This window comes from Pleuronectes platessa, chromosome 2 (genome assembly GCF_947347685.1).
Source record: "Pleuronectes platessa chromosome 2, fPlePla1.1, whole genome shotgun sequence".
Lineage (NCBI taxonomy): Eukaryota > Metazoa > Chordata > Actinopteri > Pleuronectiformes > Pleuronectidae > Pleuronectes > Pleuronectes platessa.
Genome location: NC_070627.1, coordinates 18,153,388 through 18,178,096, shown reverse-complemented (window position 1 = coordinate 18,178,096; position 24,709 = coordinate 18,153,388). Strand labels below are relative to the sequence as shown.

At 40.0% G+C, this 24,709-nt stretch overlaps 1 protein-coding gene across 1 annotated transcript in view; it reads right to left on the bottom strand.

The window, feature by feature from the left end:
• Nucleotides 1–24,709, bottom strand: part of cpne5b (copine Vb) — a 95,557-nt gene that overhangs the window by 35,793 nt on the left and 35,055 nt on the right. The window contains exons 6-7 of the mRNA XM_053440550.1: nucleotides 24,040–24,116; nucleotides 479–542 (exon numbers count right to left, since the gene is read on the bottom strand). Coding sequence (XP_053296525.1) covers nucleotides 479–542; nucleotides 24,040–24,116 — 141 coding nt within the window. The remainder of the gene's footprint in view (nucleotides 1–478; nucleotides 543–24,039; nucleotides 24,117–24,709) is intronic.

Sequence of the window (24,709 nt, the reverse complement as noted above, 5' to 3'; positions counted from 1 at the left end):
CAGCGTCACGCCTCAGTCCTGGTTGAGGGGACCATTAGCCCTCACCCCATTGTGTTCATGGGCCATTACATCAGACAGTGGGTCACACTGCAGAGTGAGAGCAACTGAATCTGTGAGTTCTGAAAGGTGTGTGTGTGTGTGTGTGTGTGTCTACTGGTGTAACTGTGACAGATAGTCTGATAGACAGATACAATAGATAGATAGATAGATAGAGATGAGATAGATAGATAGATAGATAGATAGATAGATAGATAGATAGATAGATAGATAGATAGATAGATAGAGATGAGATAGATTAGATCGATAGATAGATAGATAGATAGATAGATAGATAGATAGATAGATAGATAGAGATGAGATAGATTAGATCAATAGATAGATAGATAGATAGATTGATATACAGCACTTTCATTTATTAACCAGGCTTTGCCGACAAACGTTGCCTGCTAATGTGTGTTTGGTAGGAGAGATCACTCACTCGACAATTGCTCAGCTCCTCTGCAGACAGGATGATGGAGCCACATTTCTTCCCTTGTATCCCTCTGTGGAGGAGAGAAAGAAAACAACAAAAGCCTTACGGAAAAGGAAAGGAAATCTATTCTCTTGAATCTCCATTGATCAATCAGTGACACAAAGTCCTTCAGTTGTGGCGCATCCTTGACCATTCACAATCAGCACCAGTTTTTATTATCCTTTATTTGTTATAATGCAATCAAACGTGTCTTTGTGTGATGGTGTTCCAGCAGTGGATATGTGTGTATTTATCTGTTTACAGTGCAAGTGTGCCTGTGATCAGATATCTGAAGTGCCGGCAGCCAGTCAAATAAGACCACATCTCTTCCGTCCTCCAGTCGGCTCAAGGTGACCGGTGGAAATGAATTGTAACGCCAAGGAAATGGAATTCACACATGATGAAATGAGAAGTTGTAAGTGGAAAAAGTATAGAAGTGGAACAGCTATGAAAATCATTATTACAGTGCCAGCGAACAGTATTTATGAACATACTCTAGGACAGACTTTCCACTAATGAATGAAAGAAACTTGGTCCAATACATTCAAAGACCAGTCAAGCTGATTGCTTCTAATGACAAATAATGTCTCTTTCCTGAAACATTACTCAGATAGAGGAGGGTTTAATTAAAAGGTTGATGCTGCAACACTGTGGCTCTTTGTTCTCTCAAAGGTCAGCACTGTCAAGACCTCTGTTGTTCAACAGTGTGAATGTACTCAATGTGTAGATTTACTTCACTGTGACACTGACATCAATGAGCATTATCAAGAACCTGGTGTTAGGTTTGCTTTTTAAATTCAATAAGAAAAAAATAAACCTGTATTATTCAGGTAAATTCAGCTTGAATTAACTTAATTATTTGTAAACTCAGGAGCATGTGTGTGTTTGTCTGATTTGGAGAATCAGGTTATCCACCGTTTTATATCTATCCACCTTCATCAATGCAACTCTTTATATTTTGGTTTCAATCAGAGCTTTTTCTTCTGTCTCCAGCCTGTTCAGAATGAGACACCAAGGCTGTTACCATCCTGAAGAAGAGGTGCTGTGTTAGTCCAACTCTCCTTGCTCCACTGGCTCCCTATTAGTTTGAGTTGAAAAGCTCCTTTTTCATCTATAAATGCTCTTGCTCCTGCTTATATTAGTGAAAATACCAAGCTATCAGAGATCTGTGATCCTCTGATGATAGGCCTCTATATTCCTAATGTCAGTCTCTATTTTTTTCATTGAATTCTGCTCCATTTTGTCCGTCTCAGACATCTGTGTCAGGTCATTATCTGTCTCCCCTGAGGACTGTGATGTTTTCTGAGGTTATGTTGCAAATATTACTAGAATTCAGATACAGACAAAAACAATTTGCACTCATCTTCTTCTTCTCACTACGGAAAAATAACCACCTTATAACATGGGCCGCCTATCAAGGTCAATATTCCTGCAGGGAAATCACCTGCATTGTGCAGCTGTCGAATACAGCACAGCCTCTCTGAATGAATTTATTTAGGTGCCACTTCACACATTTCATCAACATCATGGGATTCATTCCATTAACATTGTCGGTGAAAGAAAAAAAATCGTTGTTAGGAGATGCAGTTGCATCCAGACTATACAGTTAATCACCTCATCATGTCAATGCCACTGCAAAATATGAATTGGTTGGATTATATAAATTTTTCCAATAAATATAACCCAGGCACTTGTTTTGTAAGAACAAAAGCACATTTCAAAGAAAACACTCAAGTGAGTGAGAGCCAAAAGAAATGACCATGTACTTGGACTGTGTCTAAATGTTGGATGCTAGTGACAGTTCAGAAAGTTTATGTTATAACTTAAATACTTATAGCAGTGGTTGCACTTTTCCATCAATTTCCACTTAAGACTGATGGACTCGACTTGGCAGATTCAACACATAAAATGCTAAGGTCAAAAGCCTGGATAAAGTGCCCTCCAGCTGTGTGTGTAAGTGCTTCCTGCCCTTTGTGTAGAAGGTGTATATGTGTTTTTTTAAAGAGGTAGATGGGAACCTTTCATCCACACAGTGAAAGACTCCCATTGATCCTCAGGTGGGGAGACCATCCTCGTGGCATAGTGATGCAGGGAGCTAAGAGTGTTTTTCCACCTAAAATCTTACTCCCACTCTCACACATACTCAAAGACACTTGGCACCCTATCAGCCACTTGCAGAAATATACAGCTTTTAAAGGAGAGTGACCGCATATCTACAATTCTTCTCTGCTCGTTTCTTCCCTGACCTCCTGCAGCTGAATCAAATCTCTCTGGGATGTTTCCAGAATTAAGCTCACATCCTGAGACCATCAAAAAGCTGAAATCAACAGGCAACAGTTTGGGTCTCAAAAATAAATCGTCAGTGTGCCGACAATTTGTTGCTGTAAAGTAACTGCAGAAGAAAGCAGCTGTAGACACAGTGAAACGACACAGTGCACAGTCAGGAACAGGCTTCCATCCATTAATCAGTGTGTTCTACTTAATGAAACACACGCTTGCCAAGTACTGTGAGGTCTCAACCTTAATGTGCCTTGAGATAACATATGTTGTGATGTACAAATACTATTTGATTGAATTAAATAAGTTGTTAGTCCCTTTACTTTGATACGGGTCGAATAAGCCGCCTGTTCAGAGAATCTATGGGGTCACATAGTAAAATTGTTTAAGCCCAGATTTGGCCCACATCCCATATCCCATAAGAGGCCCACACATTGCATGGATCTCTTCATTGCAGTAATAAAGATGCTTAACAGTCATATCTAGCGAATACACTGTTCCTAATTCTCCCCCTGAATAAATCACAGACAGGAAAACAAATCAATTGGTGATGATGTAAAATCCCTGTCGTGTGTCTGTGCATGCAAAACAATCCCACCTGTTATTGTTACTTGTAAAAAATATGAGAAGAAGGTAATGAAGATTATAACAATCTCTCTGACAGACTCTGACTGAAACTAGATATTTGAATAATCTCAGTTGCGAGACCCCCTGTAGATGTCACACAAGATACTGTTCCCTCATTACTGGAAAGATGAAATCATAATTTAATATGCTTCATCCTGGCAGTGAGTTATTTTCTTTGAACTGCAGTGATTCTCAGGACACCTGAAAAAAAATCACTTCCTCTGTCTTTTTACTAGAAACACTGAAGAGTCGAAGCCGTGCTGCATAATTTAACCCACCTATTAACACAATGCATCAAAGAGACACATGGTAGACACAGCAGTGTTTTTGAACCTCTGATGTTTAACAGAGGATAGCTGTATATAAACAGAGCACACACACTTCTATTATCACATATATATATATATATATATATATAGACAAGACACATACATATTGGTGCACACACTAATAAAACCACACACTTTACACACAATTACTATTCACAGTGTGCGGAGCGTGTAGTTACAGAAATCTTCAGGGACTCACAGAATAAAGCAAACTAACCTGCTGTGAATAAAGAAGAGCTGGGTTAATTCTGCTCAGGGGGATAAGAGAAGGACAAGACACGGAGCAGGGAGGGTGGAGCCAGTGTAATTACTGGCTCGGTTACAAAACCAGGCTCGTTGTTTTCTTTTTTCATCTTATACCGGGTGTCAATATGTGTTTTTATGTCCTTGTAACTGTAGTGATATCGGCCACTGAATCAGTCTGAAACAACCGATAACAGTAGTGAACGTATTTACTATTTGACACCATACTGAATCACAATTTATTGTTTAAGAAGCAACTTTCCTGTTGTGATGAAATCAAGTGGAATGTTAGAATAATGACAACAATTTTTTATTTGAAATTCGATTTTTTTTAAATATGATAATTTAGTTTAAGTCATATTGGCAATAAGAAAAAAAAATGCTGTAGTTCTTACCTAAATTAACAAGATCAAGCGTCAAGAGCAGTAATACAAGTAATATTTTGGAGCATTTCACATATAAGTATAGTCTAACATTCTCACAGTTCTGGATCAAAATGACATGTGACTGAATATACGTGTTACCCTTCCTAAACAAACCGTTCAAGTACAAGCACGAACGCAGCCAAGTAGCTTGAAGGACAAAAGATTGTGTCCACTGCCAAGAGCCATTGTACAGGATGAGACTTCCTGAGAGTGAGGCCGTGCTGGAGGCCTTCCAGAAGAGCACTCCACCAGCAGGATCTACAGTAAATAATAGCTCCTCATTGATTTGCTGCTAGCAACAGCTTGACTGGGAGTCTGGTAAATTCACCAGTAATAAACACAGAAAAATAAGAGGTTTAAACCGAGAAGGAAGGTGGAAGAAAGGTCGGAGCCTTTAAAGGAGATGGAATTCAAAACTGCACGGCAGCAAATGTGACTTTGAATCCTTAAAACATGTGTAATGGAAAAACTGACAGATAATCCATTGACATTTCTAAAACAACAGAAGTGCTATGTATTTGAATGATGGCCAGAACTGCCACACTTGCTCACAATATAACAGATGTGGTCTACGTTAAATACGATACATGACACTGCTGCTGCTGTTATCTATGCCCATGTCTTATACCTTTGTGGGGTTTTATTCCAAAATTTATTCTTACGTTACGAAGCTTCAGGATCAGTGAGTTTTGCCATAACAGGGAGAACAATCCTGCCGCACCTTCAGATTTCTGAATAGCTAGTTTAAATTTGTAAACATGTTTCAAGGATTGAGAGACAACGGTATACACATACAGATAGACATACATATAGACACTTACAATTAACTAACAATTACAGTATCAAAAACAAATGGAACTCCCTTGAGTGTATTTTTGATTTAGGATTAAATGGCATATTTGATTATAAGTTTGTTTTAACATATTGTTCTCTTGAAATGAACTGAACTCGGTCCTCTCAAATTGGAACAACATGAAAGGGACTCGGTCCTGTCACATCACCAGTTCATTTGAAGGTGGACTCTGTTCTCTGTCTGGTCCACTTTCGCTCTGAAGGGGCCTCAGCTCTCTTTCTCTTCATACAATACCTAGTTCACAGTCACACAGATCTTTACTCATTTGGATTATGGTTTATTTTCACTCAGAACAAGATGGCTGCTGCCACACCTCTCTTTGGTTCAATTAGCCCACAGGGATAGAAGAAGCCTATTAACGCATACAAACATTCCTACTGGACGATTATGAATTACCTTTCCACGATGTGATTACAATACACCTGTCAATCATTTGTTCACAATTCACCTGTTCATGATTCAATTCTCGATGCATCTCAAAGCATCGATTCCTCAATTTTCTATGTTATTGCACAGAGCTGCTTCTCATCAATTACTATACGTGTCATAATAACCTCTGATTACTTATGGTGTTTATTAACTTGTATTGATTTTGTTCTGTCACTGCATCGATGCACAACAGTTCAGGCTCATTTCAATGCCAAGGCAAACCTGTAGCACTTTGTGTTCACACTGCAAAAGTTCAGGGAACCACAACGCAGATTTTAGGCGAACCACACTCAAACAGTTTGCATAAAGTTCGATTTTTATCTTCACACACCAGAGCACCATTTTATGAACTCAGTCCAGAGCCAGACCTTTACATTCCATATCAAAACTGTGCCATTGAAAACTGTCCAAGCGTGTTCGTCCTTCAGTACATCGTCATCTTCTGACAGATTCAAAGTGATTTATTGATTTAGATTCAGACTGATACTTTACCTCCACCTTATCCTTATCCTACAAAAAACGTGTTTTCAACATGAAGTCCTGCTTTATATCCTGATACCCATCAGTTAAATTAATACTGTCTCCAATTGAAATCACCCTCATGGGTCTCATTGTTAAAAATGATGAATTCAAGCACAGACGACAGGCAGCTGTCATCACCTGCAGCCCCCTGGTGAAGTTGTGCAGGCTGTAATTAGCTTCCAGTAGAAGCCTTGTGCTCATTCGCACCTGCAGGATAATGACTAGGAAAGGGAGCAGGGTGACTCAGTCACATACTAATCATGTCCCTGTGTAGGCCATCATCAATGACACCAGCAGACAGAGCGAGAGACATTATTCGCTTAATCAGGGAACAGATCTTTCCTCCGCTGGATATAAGGATCTCAGTGAGGCAGAATAACTGTTAATCCAGTTTAGATCAGCAGATAACACGGAGCAGATGAAATTAATTAAATGCTGTTCCAACTCGCGCACATGTCGTGTGCTGTCGTCGCATACAAATAAGAACCTGCAGGAATCCAGACAAGCATGAGGACTAGACATGGAAGACAACCACCATTTTGACACTGTAGACAACATCTGCTGTGAAATACTCCAGAGGGGACATGTCCCATGAATGATGCACTGATCAAATATCAGGCAGCTTCATCACATGAAAAGACACCTTTTCTACTTGATTCCCCTAAGAATGCATTTCTCATCATCTCACTGAAACTGCTGAAAGCTGCTGGTAGGTAACGTATACAAGCGTATATGGAATAGTGAATGCACATGTCAGCTGTCATGTGTGTGAACTTTATTATAAGACACTGGGAACAAGGTCCAAACCAATGAGGCACAGACCTTATACGTTCCACAGAGTCAAGTCACCATGCTACGCTTTTGTGAGGGAATTGCCTTCCAGCTGCACCAGTGTTCGGCTTGGCTCATTGCCCATGTTCCCACCCACTGGTCAGCTAATCCATTCCTTTCTGCAGCTTTTGTCTAAAATGGTGATCAAGAATAAAAGCAGGCAGAGCGTTTAGCCTCCCGGTGGCTTTTACTGATCCTCAGGCCACAAGCCGCACACTGTGACTTCGTCAAGCGGGAGGCAGGAGAGCAAAAGCTCCATGGGGGAGTGCTTCAGGGAGCCTATCTGGGGTGGTGATTATTGGCTGTCATTAAAACGGACCAAATGCTCTTCAGTATGTTTGGGGAGTATAAATGGAGCTGCAATTGTGGCCTCGAGTCTGGAGAGTTGAATTTCACCTGCTGTTGTCAGAATAAACTTCAGCAGTTTAGAAGCAATGCCGGTTTATGGAAATGTTCACTTGTTTGTTTTGGCTAAACATGATGGTAATTTTGTTCGTCATTTTATGTTGAGAACAAAAATTAAGCAGCATGGCATTAGCAGCAAAGACCAGTGAGATGTAACACAAAAAACAAAAAGCATGGTGAGTGTGCATATGAGATAAAAATCAATAACATGGACACGAGAGTTATTTCACTGTTATCCTTTTTTTCCGTCAGAGTTGGAATAGAAAATAAATAAATTCTGTACGATGTTACCGTGCAGTTGACTCTACACAGCTTTTATCATCTGGTCGTTTCAAGGTCACATGAAGGTCAGAACGCTGTCGTGTCAGATTGTGTATAAACAATCTTATGAATCAAACCCCATCTGTGGGCAGATTGTACTGAGCCTGCAGGACGACATAAAACTTGTGCCGTGCAGCCGAGCAGTAAACTGTAAAGTTCTCAAAGTCTCACAGACACCAGCATGGAGGAATACGTTTCGGGGTGTTGTTTGGGAGAACGTGCCAAAAGACGACCTGTGGAGAATTTATATTTTATGTTATGGTGCATTTATGTAACATGACATCTTGGGATGTGTACAATTTCTTTAACTTATAATAGCAGTATAATTTCTGATGGCGCTGTAGCAGATAGCCTTTGTTTTAGGGTATTTATGATCACCGATGCCAGGTCTTATTTGTCCAGTAACTGTACAAATTGCCATTATAATCACATCAATATTGTTTGAATCTGCCACTTGTGATTTCTATCCACAAGATGCAGGACTAAGTGTGTGGAAGTTGGAAAGTGGTCCAAGAATTTGCATCCTGTGTGCATACAACATTTATCTTAACTATAGAGGAACAAGATTATTTCCCCAACTGTAAAAGTACAGTAAGTGCTGCATGTAGATAACTCACAGAACACGAAAATTCCCTAAATGTAGGAATAGAAAATGTATTTACACATGTCAACACTTGTGGTGTTGGCTCTTATTGCACAATGTTACAGAAGAGAGGCCAATTAGAATAGAAAGGACAATGAGTTTTTGGAAGAAGAGTGAGTCCAGCAGAAATTATTAAGTGAGGATTTGAAGTGTTGTTTTATTAGGAATTAGCAACATCTATGAAATGAAAAATATCAACAAGATCATGATGATTACTGTTACATACTATATACAGTTCCATTCAAGTTTGATTTCCATTCCATTTTTTTCCCAAAAAGGAAGGAACAGTCTTCCTGCTGTGTCTCATTTACTCTTATCTGTTAAGAGATCATTTCAGCAAACAAATTGCAGTTCGGTTTCAACTTTGACACTGCCAAGCAGGAAGTGTTTCCATGACTGCACTGAATGATCTGGTAGTGATGTTGACCCTTGGTTTGACCCAGTAGCTACTGCTGTAGTTTATCTGTGGATGTAGAAGATTCAACTGACTTAAGGCATGTTGCCCAAGCCTCTCCCTCTTAACACACACACACACACACACACACACACACACACACACACACACACACACACACACACACACACACACTAACACACACACACTCACCTACCTGCTACAGAGTGCTGGTCACTTGTTGATTCCTATTTTGAACGTAAAACAAATGTAGAAATCGCACTAAACTCAGCACTGCGATTCCTATGACCAACACGAATACAAATACACGTACCAAGTGTGAAGGGTTCGCGAGATATACATTTCACATACAAGGAGAAAGGAGGTTGTGGAATTAGTAGGGAGATGAGTGTGAGAGACTCTGATACACAGTAGAACAATCAGACAGGTTGTGATGTCAGACCTGCTTCTCCAAGGACTTCCTTTCCTCAGTCTATCTCTATAGGTCATATTGAGTGTGTGGAGCAGTGTTACTTGGGTGCTGTATTTTAAGAATGAACTGAATTCGAGCCAGGGCCTATTTGCTATCACAATGCTAAATAAAGGCTAAGTATTCTAACACAACCGAGATCAATCTAGTCTGGTGAAAGAAGATACTGCGGATTACCAGGTTTCAGGCAGGAGTTATATGAGTATTCCTGTGACAGATTTCAATGTGGAAAGCCAATCGTGTGTCTCCAACAAAGGAAAATCATTTCTTCTAAAAGACAATACATTTGACAGAATTTGAATTATCGCTCCTCTGCTAATGTACTATTCAGCAGACAAACTGAGCACACTTGGGTGCGTTCAGAGGCGAGGCACCTTTCTTCCCCGCCAGCAGCTTTGTAACCTTTAAAACAGAGCACGAGCCCAAGCATCCAAAAATCCAACAATGTGCAGCAAAGCAAGGTCGTTCTAACTAAATTACTGACTACACTAACTCTGCCGAAGAGAGACTAGTGAAACACTATTTCTCTGCCGTGAGGACAGACTGAAGCCCCACCTGAGACATCCTCCACCTCAATTACCCACTGCTGATTCTACTAAGCCTCGGCCGTTCGAGACCTCATTTGACTTTATTACAACGACCACTGGAGAGATGGTGCCATTAATCAAATAGAAGAGCGAAAGAGTGAGCCGTCCCCGAGAAAAAGTGAGGAAATGAACTGAAATGGCTGCTGCAGTTGCTCTAGTCTGCTTTCGCCTGCAGCAGGGAGAGTGACCCGGCCCTCATCATATACCAAATGAAGCTCAAGCTGCATCAAAGGAAACGCCGCCGTGTCCTACCAGGTAGAAGTGTATAGACAGGCTCAATCTTAATAAAGGCAGTTAGAGACAGATACATGCAGTAATTAGGGGTGTTGGCACTTTACTGATTTGTCTTATTATTCAGTTTCTTGTTAAGATTTCATTTCCCTCCGAAATTTGTTGCATCTGCCAGAGCAGAGACTGTCAAAGTAAACATCTGGGAAAAAAAAAAGCTAAGCGAGGAAGCATGGGATGAAAAGAGGAAAAAATTAAAAGACGAGCACATTAAGCAGGTTAGATAAGCCAACATAAATGTAAATAGTCGTCTTTTTAAAGTATACCCTGCCTTTAATAACAACCGTTTTATCTTACCCTTAGCATGTACCAATACTTCATCATTATTCATTTTCTGTTTCTGCTCTGTATCGTGTGATCCAGGTCTCGAAGCACGTAAATGACATTGTAACATTAAATGGGGTTTCTCTGACTTTCCCCATAGTTGTCCTTTGTTTATACCCACTAACACATGATGAAATGGAAAAAAGAAACACCTTCCCTCTGTCTGTTGGGGGGCAAATGACACTCCAGGCAATTAGCTCGTATAATGGCAGCCAATCTCTATAATGCTTTGTTTGACATCAATGCTGATGAGTCCTCTAATTCGTTTTCAGAGGGAAATCGATGTTATTTGCCAAAATAGCTGTCTCCAAATGTATAAACAGGCTGTGCTTAGTACATTGGTAGAGGGCTGTGTGTATTACCATCAGTCTGCTGATCCCCAACCGGATTCAGTTCGCAGCTCTAAGTTCAGAGTGCACTGTAACCTGATGAAACAGCATCCCTGAATTAGTCAATTTAGAACAGGAAACCTCATCCGTCAAGTTGATTGATGGCTGTAATTGAATCGACAATGAAAGAAAAATTGTTTTCCGAACAGACGGCTTAGAGAGACTGAGAGGTGATCAATTGCTGCCTGCAGGAAGAGGAAATGGAGTTTTGCTCGGAGATATCAGACCCAGGGGTATCAATACTGGATGAGCCCTCATGCAGACAGCACACATCCCTTCACACTGAGCTGCCGTACAGGACACTGTTTACCATCGGCTGAGAATGCATCTGATAGGAGGGTTAACTAAGCGGCTTCAGAATCCAACAGTCCAGCCGCGTTCAGACTGACAATCCTGCTGTGTGATGAAGCCCCATTATTCATTTCAATGAGACAGCTACATTCTGGCAGGGCAGGGTCGTCAGACACAAACATTGAGCCTGACCAAATTCTACATGTTCAGAAAACAAAAATATGCACATTCACAACTGTTTTGGAATGTAGACTATAATATAACCTGCAATCATCGAGAGGGAAGATCAAATGACTGCTGCTCTGATAACTGAACAGAAATCCCCTCAAACAATATATGTGTTTTAAAGCACTATCAAATCTTCTTGGTTTCGTTCGGACCTTCTAACTTTTCATGCTACTCTGAACCAAAATGCATGGATGGTGTTGGATGGACCAAAATATGGTTCAACCAAAAGAGCTGGTCTCAGTTCAGATCAAACTGAACCAACGTTCAGATCATTGGCAGTATGACAATACTTTTGGATATCGCTAAAACTTTTGGACCAATCACAGGAATTTGAAACCCAATTAAACAATAAAAAATGAAAATGAAAATGAAAACATTAAATAAGATAATTAGTGGTGACTAAAGTTAATAATAGCATTATAATTATACGATTACAGTGTCACGAGGCAAATTCTAATATTTTACATTCACCTATGCTCTATTACCTAATAGACTATTTACTAGTACCAAAGAAAGGTGCAGAAAACTAAGCTCACCAGATTTCTTCAGTAGTTGTTCATTGTATAGACAACTGGACTTGGTTGAGATTGCTTAAGATATTTCACTTTTCATCCAAATGGCTTCTTCAGTTCTAATTGACTGTTGGGGAGTTCCAGGTTCCAGTTCCATTGACGTGACCTATCTAGAGTTATAATGCAAGGTCATTAAACCCCCCCCCCAGTAGACGCTTTGGTAATTTGGTTCCCCTGTGTCAAGCTGTGAATGGCTGGCGATACCTCTCAGGGGCACATGAGACAGGGCAAAGATGTGGGTTGAGATGGAGGAGAGAACTCGGGACAGCGCTGTATTTGGCTTACAGTCGGTGTCTTAAACCACCTCCTCTGCTGAATTTTTTTCAGGTTGGCAAATATTGCTTCTGTCACTCGTCTTTCAAACCATCCATCTTCTCTGGAAAAAGTGTCCCTTGTCCTTGAGGTGTAAGTGAACTGCTGATTCCTTGCCTGAGCAATGCTCTCTCATATGCTTTGTGTTTTGTTTCCCCAATGAACAGGTCTGAGTAATTCTCTTGCATTGTACTGCATAAAACACATTTTTCAGGTAGAGCTCAGGAAGCCTGAGAGGTGAAACATCTTTTACAAACTCAAGCAAGTTCAGTTGCGTAGGTGAACAAATCCTGAGCCTGGATGGCTGAGAGTCTAACCCCAACTCCATCTGTGGACCAGGTTTTGTTGATGGACTGTATTATTATATTTTCGCCTCAATGTTTTTTTCTGCAATCAGTAAATTATTATTAACCTCTACTACATAAGCTTATGCCTTATGATCTGACACACGAAGCTTCAAAAAGCATTGTTCAAACATTTCCCCTTTTCCTTTCAGCCTTTGCCATCAGAGAGCTTCCTGGCTCCAGCTGGCGATGGTCCTTGGGGGTACCCCACTCACTAGAGCGCACACTTCCATGGAGCTAGGCACCCCTGAACCATTCGTCTCACTTCACATAGCCCCTCGAACACGAGCTGCCCCGGGCAGTACGGCCGTCACTTCTCATCACAGCATCAAAGACTCCTCTGTCAGCTGGAAAGCAGGCGCTGGATGGAGAACTGGAAAATATTTCCTCCCTCTTTCAAATGTTCCATTTCTTCCTATCTTCCTGCCTTGTTTTCACTTCAGTGATTAAAAAGAATTATACAGAAACTAGTAGTCTTTGTAGAGTGTATATAATAATGTATGACTCATCTCCATTTCCTCCCACTATCCGGAATCCGAAATATCCTGCATACAAATCTTTTGTGTTTGGAGCCACAGTGTGCACAGCAGCAACACAGGAGATGGAGCTGTGGTACCAAGGTTCCCAGAAATACACACTCTCAAAGATCAATCACTATGTTTCACTCACTTCACTTTAATACCATCAAATAAAACTAAACTTATAAGAAAATTTAGCACTTGAACAAACATGTTTCTGTTACTACAGTAAAAGACAGAAACCATATTTGAGAGACAATTATTTGAAATGCACGTTTTTTCGTTTGGTTCATGTATGGGGCTGGTTTATATATATTCATTCTATGGCAGTCATCCAGTCATGGGCAAAAAAGTATAATTCACACTGCTTTTTAACAAAGAGAACTGAACTGTCTTTGATTCTGTGGACCTTGCCCATACTGAGCCTGTGGTAGTAACTGTTGCTAAGCCTGTTAGCTTAGTTAGTAATGTTATTGGTAGATCATGTTTTCCTTTGCCTTGTATTGTACATACTTACTTGTTTACTACTGAAGCTTGACATGCTAAAGGCCGCAGCATCATCCTTTTGAGTTTAAAAAGCCATGCAAATTCTACTTTCAGAACTTGTACCAGCCAGTGCAGAGACTGACGCTGAAAAGTTCTTTCGACCAAATCTGCCTTGAATCCAACTCTCTGACCCTATTGGTGAGTAGATAATGAGTGAACTTTCATTTTTGGGTGAACTATCCCTTTAAAATTTCTGTTTTTGTCTGCTCAGTTTTCAAGCAAGTCACTTTAGGTCATTATTAACCAGCAGTTTGTTCAAATGTTGGGTCAGATGGGCTTTTCACTTAGGTCAAACCCGTTGAACAGTTTGTTCACAGTTACAATGGGCTGTAAGTCACAACTCTCTCCCCACTTAGTGAACACTTATATCATAAATACACTTGATTTAAACTTCTGATAAAACATTTTACCCTCCATGATCAGTTCCTGTAACTATAATTTATTTACGTATGGCCCCTAAAGCTACATCAGCAACCTGCACTTTGAAATTGTGAAACTGCAACTGCTTTAAACCAACTGCTTCAACCAGAAAGGCAGCTAATAATGTAAAATCCAGCGTTCACAAAGCTGCAAACCCACATTTTGGAACCACAACAAGAGTTATTATTACTATCTCGTAAAAATGTCACACAGAGACGACGCCAACTGGAGCCATTACAGATTTCTTCATGGCCCGTGTTCTAGTGCATCTGCATATCCTAGATAGGTAATGATGAGGTGCAGTGAAGCGCGGCATATAGTCAAACTCTGGGTTAGAAATAGATGGTAACCATACCAACAGAAAGAAACGTGTGGTTTCATGACAGATGAGCGGACGGGGGAACAGAGAGAGCTGAGATGAGGAACAGAAGATGGGAGAGGATGAGTATAAAGAAAGAGACAGACTGACACGCCTGACCTGGAGGGAGGATCAAAGTGTTCAGTTCAACAAACGTACTGGAGAACATCCATCACCCAGGTGCTCTTTAGCAAGGCACTCTCAAGCTGCAGCAAGTCCGTGACTAAGTCAGCAGTGTAAAAGAAAAAGCACTAAGCAAGAACTCATAGCTGCTTCTTGTGTGTCTGAAGGAAATCTTACAGTCTGCACTGTGCCCTGCAACAAGGAATAAATCAATTGTAATAAACTGGGAACGAAGCCAGTGGAATCCATTACCGTGACTGGTCGGAGACGATCTCGGAACCAAACTCGGAGTTAAAATTAGGTCTGAGAAGTTGAGAGGCTAAGTCAGATGCAATGACAATAAAAAAAGCTTAACATGCTCACTTGAGGTCTTGCATGCCTATTTTTATTTTCATTTTCAATATTAAATGATTGATACTAGAGCATCTTCACTTTCACCTGAGCTTAAAAACATCGGACAAATTTAGAAATAGCTACTACATTGGAGAACAGAGAGACAGCTTACAACCATGTTTCCAGCCTCTGCTCCCAGTGTGGATTCTCAGCAGCTTTTCACAATGTGCCTGAGCAGCCCACAGTTTAACAATCAGAATATGTGAAAGATTCCTCTCTTGTTATCTTGTGATTGGAGGATTCAAGTTCTTCTTTTTGAAATGCTCAGGGAAGAATATTTTGATGGAATGTGGGATTATTGTAAGAAAAATGTTGTGAAACCTAGAAGAGAATCAGACATATCCGCTACTTTTCTGTAGAAGTTGCGGTTGGAAAAAGTTTACTGAGAACTGATAATCTTATATATGGACGCTTGAGGGCATTTCAATTTATGCTCTTGCACTGCCCTGGTGGTCTTCTAAGCCCTTAACTAATTTATTTGTATAGATCTGTATAGTAAAGGTTTTATTATCCAGTCCTCAGTAGAAAAGCCTTGACATTTCCAGCATGAATTGCAGTAAACAAGGGAAATGCACTGGGTGCATGCACACGGATGACCTTACCTTTCAGTACCTGCAAAGAAAGCGCTTGAAAATTTTAGCATTCACTGCTGTGCTATAGAAATAAAGTCTAGACAGCACATATTTGCTAACTTAAACGTGTTTTGTTCCTCTGGCTCATTTCTTCAGCATCATCAATTTGAAATAAGATAATGGATACTAGATAAAAGCCCCACTTCTCAGCTTAATCTGAGTCAATACATCAATATTGCACAAAGTTTGTGTGAGATATAAGCCATTTAACTCATAGCACGCAGAATTCAAGGATTCAAAAGTAATTGGATACTTGGACCTTGATGTTTTCATTGGCAGCTTAGTGTGGTGTCAGTGAAAAAGAGATGAACTGTGGCTAAGAGGGGATTGAGAGGTACAATTTAGAGCAGTGTTTTGTTAAGATGAGGAGTGAAGAGATGACCATGCAAGTGAAGAAGATAAAAATGAGGCTCAAACAAAAGGACAACTCTATCGAAGACCTCTGTGCCAGAACCAACAGTTGGTACATTCTAAAAGAAGCAGATCTTAACAGGAAAACTACAAAATAGCAAACAAGCATTTCTTTTGCATGGTCAACAAAAACCCTCTGGACTGCACAGCAAGTCAAGAAAGCTCTCTACAAAATACAGTGGGCGTATGTGGTTGTAGTTCAACGATTACAACGAGACTTCATGACCAGAACCTCCGAGGATTCACCACCAACAAATTGCAAAAGCACACGCGGTTCTGGAACAAGTCCATCAAAATGATGGAAAGAAGAAAATATGGAGAAATGACTGATTCATGAGCCAAAGTCACCACCTAGTCACTGCACCATATGTCCAACAGGCCTTGATTAACAATTTGAATGCTGATAAAGCATCAGGATTAATGCAGAGATCTACAGTGAAGCTTTGGGCACTACCTGCTACAAGGAATCCACTAAATCTCCAACACAGGTCTCTCTTGATCGATATAAAGCTACTTGAAGTCAAACCTTAGACCTGGCACTTAAATTTTGTGTCCATCATTTTATGTGTAGCTTTACATCAAAGGCAAACAAGGAAGGTGTGTTTGATGCAGGGTTTGTTGTTCAGACTGTAGCTTTTGGGCTGAAGAACGAGCGAGTACTTCCAGCCCAGAGAACTATGCTGATTGGTTTTGTGTGTCATGGATTAGAGATATCCTCCTCTGAAACTTGGGCCACAACTAGTGGAGGCAATGATGAACTAACCTAAGTTGATGGAGTTTTGTGTATGGAGCTCAATGCTTTGTTAAATCACATCGGACAATTGGGGCATGTTTTCGTTGTGTGCGATCCTGATGGCCTGTACTACAAAGCTGGTTATCAACTGTCTCAGTTTTTCTTATCCAGCTCCGAGTGGGCTCATGTGGCAGAGGCGGAGATGTTCATTATGAGCCAAACTCTCAGATCCATGAATAAGGTTCTTAATAAGACATGAGGGAAAACGCTGATATCTGCTTGTTGAGTGGGTGCGACAAGCAAAAGTCACATTCAACAAAGTGAAACATAATTCATGACAAGAACAAATAACAAAACCAGTAGATTTAATTGGTGATCTCTTGTCATCTGATCCAAATGAAAACGGTCTTTGCGACCTTCCCCTTGAAAGGAGGCAGAACACATGTTATTTAATCAGTCATCTCAAATCTCTGACGGCAAGAAAAACCTGAGCCAATATCATCTTCAATCATGTAATGGCAGCCACAGTCCCAGTACAATATAGCATAATATCCAGTCTCATAGCTTCCTATGGAGGCAAATATCCTACAGGAGCTGCCACATCGTTCAGGGACCTTGGGACTGACAGTTGGACACAGAGAGGTTATGGTATTGGGCTCCGTACCAGCTGGGAACCCCGCCTCTGCACACATGCATCTAGTCACATTAAAAATAAGTTGCCTTCATTTCGCTGCTCTGCTCCAGTAATCGGCCCTGACATCCAGGGAATATCCAGGCAATAAAGGGCCAAGTGCACTCAGACATACTCCTCCTCATATCTCTCTAATGTCTTCTCTGTGAACGAGTGTTTCCTCTCCCTCTCCTTTCTCTATTTGTAGCTCTAAATCACAGTCACTGCATCTACAGCTCTTCCATGACCCATAATACCATGGTGCTTCACATCTGGGCAATTCCGTCTTCCATCTAAATCATTCAACACTGTGATCATGCATCGACCTAAAGGTTACAGTGCATGACTCATTCTGGTGTTTAGTAGTCTGAATAGCCAACAATCAGTTCTTTTAAAGTGGAAGTAAAAAACTACAATGACAGTTTACTGGAGTGGGTGTAGCAGGCTGAAGGTTAGCGAAAGGTAAACATGCAGCGTGAATGTTTGAGTTTTGGTAGTGAGGGAATAATTCTCCTCCGGCTTCTCTTCTACCAATCAGTTTGGCTCAGAGTGAGTCATAAACAGCCATCTGCTGCAGTGGAGCTTCACTGTGGGCACTGCAAACTGTGGTGATTATGGCCAGCTCTAGCACAGGATGCTGTGAATGCTACTCAGGTATAAGGACTGCCTGGAGAGAGAGAGAGAGTGTGTACACACTCAAAATAAAATGAATAAATTAAAAGCAACAGAAACAAAATTATTTGGGCGGCCACCCCAGGTTTCTTTATCTTTTTGGTGGAGACTAAATAGGTTTGGTTGGCTTGACTTGTCATCATGACACAAGAAAGCGTTTTGCCCTGTATACATTTTTCAATCATTAATCTTTTTATTTTACGCTGATCAAATATATACTATAGTTCCTCGGGCTTTGGGTTGATGTGCTATGTATTATGTGGGATGTAATGCATAATGTCGTATAGTCAATGGATTTATCATTTCAGAGAGATCATAATATGAATCAACTGAGTTCAATAATCAATAACTATTTGTGACAGCACCTGCTTAGAGGGATTTTATTCGGTTTCACGTCTTCAGGGACTAAGAGGCTAGGGCTACTGAGCCCATGCAGATCCACGGTGAGCAGCTTTTATGAAAATGCTAAGTTCCCCATGGTGACGTGTTCACAATGACGATGCTTTAACTCTGAAACCTCTTAAGTTATTATGGTTCCCTGCGGAGAAGCAAAACATATATATATATATATATGTATAACTCTGTGGATACTGTAGAGTGTTTTTGTACAGAGCAATACGTGGTTATGTTGAATGTCAGTCCTAGCATTTGTTAAATTCCACACAAACCCATTTTGCAGTGCCACATGTGGTAAAGCCGAAGATGGATGCACTTTAATAAGCTGTTTGCATAATAAAATGTGGCTTCTGTTCCAGTTTTTCGACTAGTCAAATAAAAACAAACTGAATGAGTAAATAAAATGGTTGACAGCTTTCAACACTGGGTGCGATCTATTAGTACAGTTTTGCTTAGGAACCTTTCTAGCTGAGAGAAATAACCCGGAACTATTTCAGCGACCACCATATTGAGAGCTGTTTGAATTCTCTAAAGGAAAGCAGCTTCAAAGCTTCCTAACTTATCTCCTTTAGCATAGGAAACATCGGACCATCCTAAGTAAAGAGGCAACATTTAAACCTCATCGTTGCACCTGGACACACCAACGTAAATATAAAAACAGAAAAGTTGTTTTTTCTCATGACATGATACAGAACTGGTCACAATAAACATTATGAACTTATAGTTCACAACGTCATCGTCACTACTAAACACGAATATTACGAGTTTTTTTAACCCCCTGACTGTGGAATGGAACTAACAATTGTTTTCTCCACTTATAAGGTTTTCTCCATGTACCTCCCCAAATACCTCATTCATCATTTCAACATTCAGTCGTGTTTGCTTATTTCTAATAACATCTGTTGGTTGTTATTTCCTTTGAGTAAGTGGTAATTAAATGTGTCCTAATTAAATGTACTCTGTGCCTACAGCACAGAGTACCGTACATGTTGTGCATATCTTCTGTTATCAATAGTCATTTTTTTAAACACAGAGTTTAAGTGGGGTCAGACTTTCCCCACCAAGTGCTTCTCCTCACGGCTTCTAATTCACATCTTCCCTTGACCTCGTGACTTATTCCACCGGGGATCAACGAATAGGGGTTAGGAGAGTAGATTAATTGGACTTTCTGAACGCACACACTAAAAAAACAGCATGAATAAAAAGATAAACGTAATTAAGCATGCAAATGCAAATTTCTGAACGTGGCTTTGACTGGCACATGTTAAAAGATGCACAGTGTGACTGCTTATTTGATCAAATTGAGTATTAAATCAAATCTCCTGGTAACATATCAAGTATGCATGCGATGTGCAGACTTTTCAGCATATGCATGTGGGCAGTTGTTTATACTGTGCATCCGGCACTGGATGTAAATAAATCATATCCTGGACACCAAAATATACTGCAAAAGAAATAGAGGCATAATATTGCATATAGAAAAATCCTTTTGAATATGGAACACTCACTTTTTGCCCCACATTTGAATAAAGAAAAGCAAAGTGACATGTAGTCACTGTACTTTCTGTTTAAATCTTTTTCTATGTAAATATAAATGACAAGAGTTTTAGTCTCTTTAATAAAATATGCATTTGAGGCCGGTGGCAAGAGAACAGTGTAAAATTTGACGCAATCATAAAAGAGCTGGAGCCTTTGATGTTAGGATGAAACAAATGTCTTGTTTGGCGGAAGCGCTCCAATTTTCTGTTTCATTCTCTCTGTCTCTCTCTCACACACACAGGATGAATTAAAATTTAAAAAGATGCATCCTTTTATAACGAGACAATACTGTCTAGTTAGCATTGTGGGTTTGATAAAACATCACTTTTAACTTGACATAGAAGAATAATCACCGGTGTATTATATGACTCTGTTCTCTTCCAGAGTTCCACTAAGCAGCATACACCAAACAGAGCCTGACACTTGAAAACCTAAATTGAATAATACTGTTAGTAATAAGCCTACGCCAGTGCTTTTTCTGCTCTTACACAGAAAATGTCTGCCATGTTAAAGGCCTATTGGTCTGATTCAATGTCCAGAGTTTAAACCACATTTATCTTTTAATTGGGGTCAGAAAAGATAACCTAGGTTGTAATTAAAAGTGAGATTGACTTTAAAAGTAAACTTCTTATATTTCTACATTGGCGTGGCAATGAACATCTTCTTTGCTATGTGTTCACAGTGTCCGTTACACGAGCCTGAACTACAACTATTCCTCAGGATGGATGGGAGCTTTAGCTGCTCAGCACAATAAGCTTCCATGAAATTATTCAAAACAAAAACTACTAACCTTATCTACACTACATCCATGATATCATCTAATCCTACTCGACTAGATTTCCGACTGCTGCGTAACGTTCTCATCTTGATCAAACTATTCGTAAAGTCCCTCTAAAATCTGATTGTGTGCTGAATTGTAGTTTGTGCATGGAGACTTGTAGGGGCTGTGGTTACATGAGCTTCCAAATGAGCCATAACATCTGACTGTAAATAATACGGTGCAGAAAACAATAGACTAACTACAGGTCTCACAGTCTGACGCAGTTATTACCAGTCAGCGTTAATTTGGTGCCTCACAATAAACAATACAATCCCTCTCACATCTGCTTTGCCACAAAACTAAATCTAAAAGGTAGCTGAGAATCAACCAGCTTGGAGGTTTGGAGGAAAGCCATTAATAAATCATTCATGTGTGCGGCTCAGCTTAAGTGGTCAGCCCAATAACTTTGATGCATTCAAAATAAAACATTTTCATTGAATGTTTATGAATATACTATACTGATTTGTTTCTTCTCTGATACTTCAGAGACACTGCGGCCGCTCTCTGGTCATTGATGTCACCTTTTCTCCTTCTCCCTCCCTCTCTTCACCCTTTTCCCTGTAATGAACGCTGCTGCATAATTAAACAAGCACTCATTTCAGAAAGATTAAAGCCATAAACAATTAGCCGTGAAGAAAAATGGAGACCAAGAGACAAGACAAAAATACAGACACTTCTACATTCATGTTCCATGGAATCGAGGTGCAGGATTTAAAGCAGATCAGCAAATGTGTGTATACTGTAGAGAGTGTGTGTGTGTGTGTTTCTTTGTGCGTGCATGCACAATAAATGCTTGGAGTTCAAGTGAAAACTGCATTTCATTGCTATTTGTGATTCATTTAATTCATATTCTCTATGATGTACTGCACTTTCACCTTCAGGAAACAGATGTAGTAGTACATGTGTCACATGACGCATACATTTGGGTAGGGGGATGTCAGAGAGAGCGACCAGATCAACAGCATATTGCTGCCAAAGACCCCCTGGCTTACTTTGAAGATGAATTCTGTTTTACTATTATTTCTATCTTGTGTAAACTGCAGGTGAAATGAAAAGCACAGGGCAGAGAGAGATAAAAACAAACAAATAATCTAACACCTTCGCCTATTGGCTGAGAACAGCTTAGACAAATGTCTTGACATTTCCAAGCAATGGAATATGAATCACTCTTCATTATCACGGAAACACGAAAACAACTCACACATGCAGCAAATCTACCCGGCAATACATCACTCTGCAAGTGTGTGTGTGTGTGTTCCATGTATTATTCATGTTCTGGGGACCTAAACCTGTTCACACAAACACATGAGGACTTGTCTTCCTTATGAGGACAAAATGCAAGTCCTCATTCTGTAAATAATTTTAATGTGAGGACACTTTTTAAGGTCTTTTTTAGGTAAGGTAATGTTTGGTTAAGGGGTAAGGGTAATGTTCTGGCAAGCGGTAACAATGATTAAGGTTAGAGTAGGGTCTCCAGGAAATCAATGCAGGATAAAGCAAAGCTGCTGCCTTGGCTTTCCAGTATAACGTCATTATTATACTTCATATTAGTCCCCTTCACCTAAACCTCTAGTCCTGAATGTAATCACACTCGATCTTATCAAGTGCCATGAGCAGCCATGAGATGAAATTACATTACACAGAGTTGAGTGGCTGATTTAAAGGGGGAAAAAAAGTGAAATAAATAAGAACAGAAATTCAAATTCAAATATGTGCCCACCTTGCAGGGAGCTTGACTTTGCAAAGATGAAAGGCTGTCGAAATAATACATTTGGCAGGTAACTGTATTATCTTTCAGCTGCAGCGTGGCTCAAATTAAAAATGAAAAGCTCAGCTCAGACAGGAATGATTTGATAATACACTTGTAAGAACCTTATCAAGGTCCATGGTCTAGGGAAAGAGGCTGAGAGAGCACTTACATTTGCACTTCTAAAGTCTCTGGAGTAAGAACCATCAATGGACCGGGCATCATGTGGAAAACATCCAAGGAGAAATGTCAGAAATGAGAGGGACGTCTAAACTGCCTGTTATAATCTGAGCAAACAAATCTATGTTCATCTATGATACCTTTCTGTCTAAGGAGCAAATAACCCACTATTGTCCCAAAATAGATGCGATGCAGGTGTCTGTCAACTCACTGTTAATCTGAGTGCTGTCGGCAAACAGTGAATATTGAGGAAAAGCTAGGAAAAGGAAACGTGTTGCAGCCCAACAACTAAAGCAGTAGAACGGAGAAGTGTGTTTTTTCATACAATCCCACTGCTACTGCTAAATGTTTTACTAACCACGACACCCTGAGAATGTTCTCCTACTTCTTAAGATAGATCAACATTTTAAAAGCCACTGCAATAGCCAATAAGTCACTGTCAGAAAAATGACAATAAGGCTGTTTTTCTTAGCATGTGATAAGCTGGTTTTCACACATGGTGCAGTTGAGGTTGTACGAGATGCATGACAGGGTTAATATAGCATCTGCAAGCCTTGATGACCTGTAGTTGCCCTTTTTTGGGCTCAACAGCTAAATAAGGTGAATAGAAAAATTATATAAAATTATGTTTGTTTAGCCCAAATTATATTTGAAGAGCCCGTATTCAAAAATCACAAACTACCTGGCCTCAAATTAAAGCATGATATAAGTAGTATTAAATAACATATTTAGGACTTTTTAAAGTCCTAAATTACAAATTATTACATGTACGAGTTTTAAGACCCTGCAGAAAGATTGGAATATGAAATGATGTGAGCGCACAAGCCTTGGAGACGAGCAGTAATTGGGGTAATTTTGCCCTGCACTTTACCCTTTTCTTCAAGGACAATAATAGGAAAGAGGAGGAGTCTCCTGCTCGTCCTTTGTCTGATCGCCTTTTCCTTTTCTAAATCAACCGTTCCTCTTTTTCCTTCTCAACACTAACACTCTCTCTGTTCCCCCAAATTAGCTTCTCTGTGTTGTGTCCTCTCTTTCATCCTCTACCAAACAAATTAACACCTACTTCCAGCCATTTCCATTCAAGTATCAGAACAACTTAATTATACCTGGAAATGGTCATTTTATCTGGTTCCAAAGCAATTTGCTCCCCTCTCCATTCGGCTCTTTGCAGAGTATGGTGTTCTCAATCGCTTTTGGAGTCAGAGGTATTTAGGCGGTGCAGAAATTAGCCGAGGCTCTTACTTACCCCAGTGGTTTCTCCAGTCGACTGGCCGGTGATCCAACAATCTCCCCGAGAGTACAGAACAGTTGACCCAAAAAGTCCTGGAAGGAAAGAAGGAGGGATGGAAAGAAAGAAAGCAAATGTAGAGTAGACAGAGAACAATTCAATGTTAGACTATGGTCAGGCTGGAAAAATGAACTCACAAATATCCCTTCCACTCTATACTAGGAACTGTGCAATCGATCACTACAAGTATTTGTTTCTTCTGAAGACGTTTGTTGGCTGATGCTCCATAGATTTAATCTGTGCATCCACACATGAAGCCAAAAGAAATCATGGTTTCTGGTGCAACATCTTTGATGAAAAAGATGATTGATTGTAGTGGTGTTACAAGACACAATTTCTTTTACGCTTGCATGCTGCACCTGAAACATAAAGACTCGACGTCTAGACAGCAATCATGCTCTTATCTCTTATTTTCCTTTTTTCTTTTTTGAAACTATATGAGCGTGAACTGCTGAGCAATCTAATCCAGTTTTGCTGTGACTCAAGTTTGTTGAACTGAAGTCGAATGTTTGAATTGAGGCGGAAAACAGAAACGTGATAAGATGGAGGGATTTAAAGAATTGTGAAAAATAACAAAAGATGATTCACAACCTTTGGGACATGAATGTAAACACATTTAAAAAAAAGA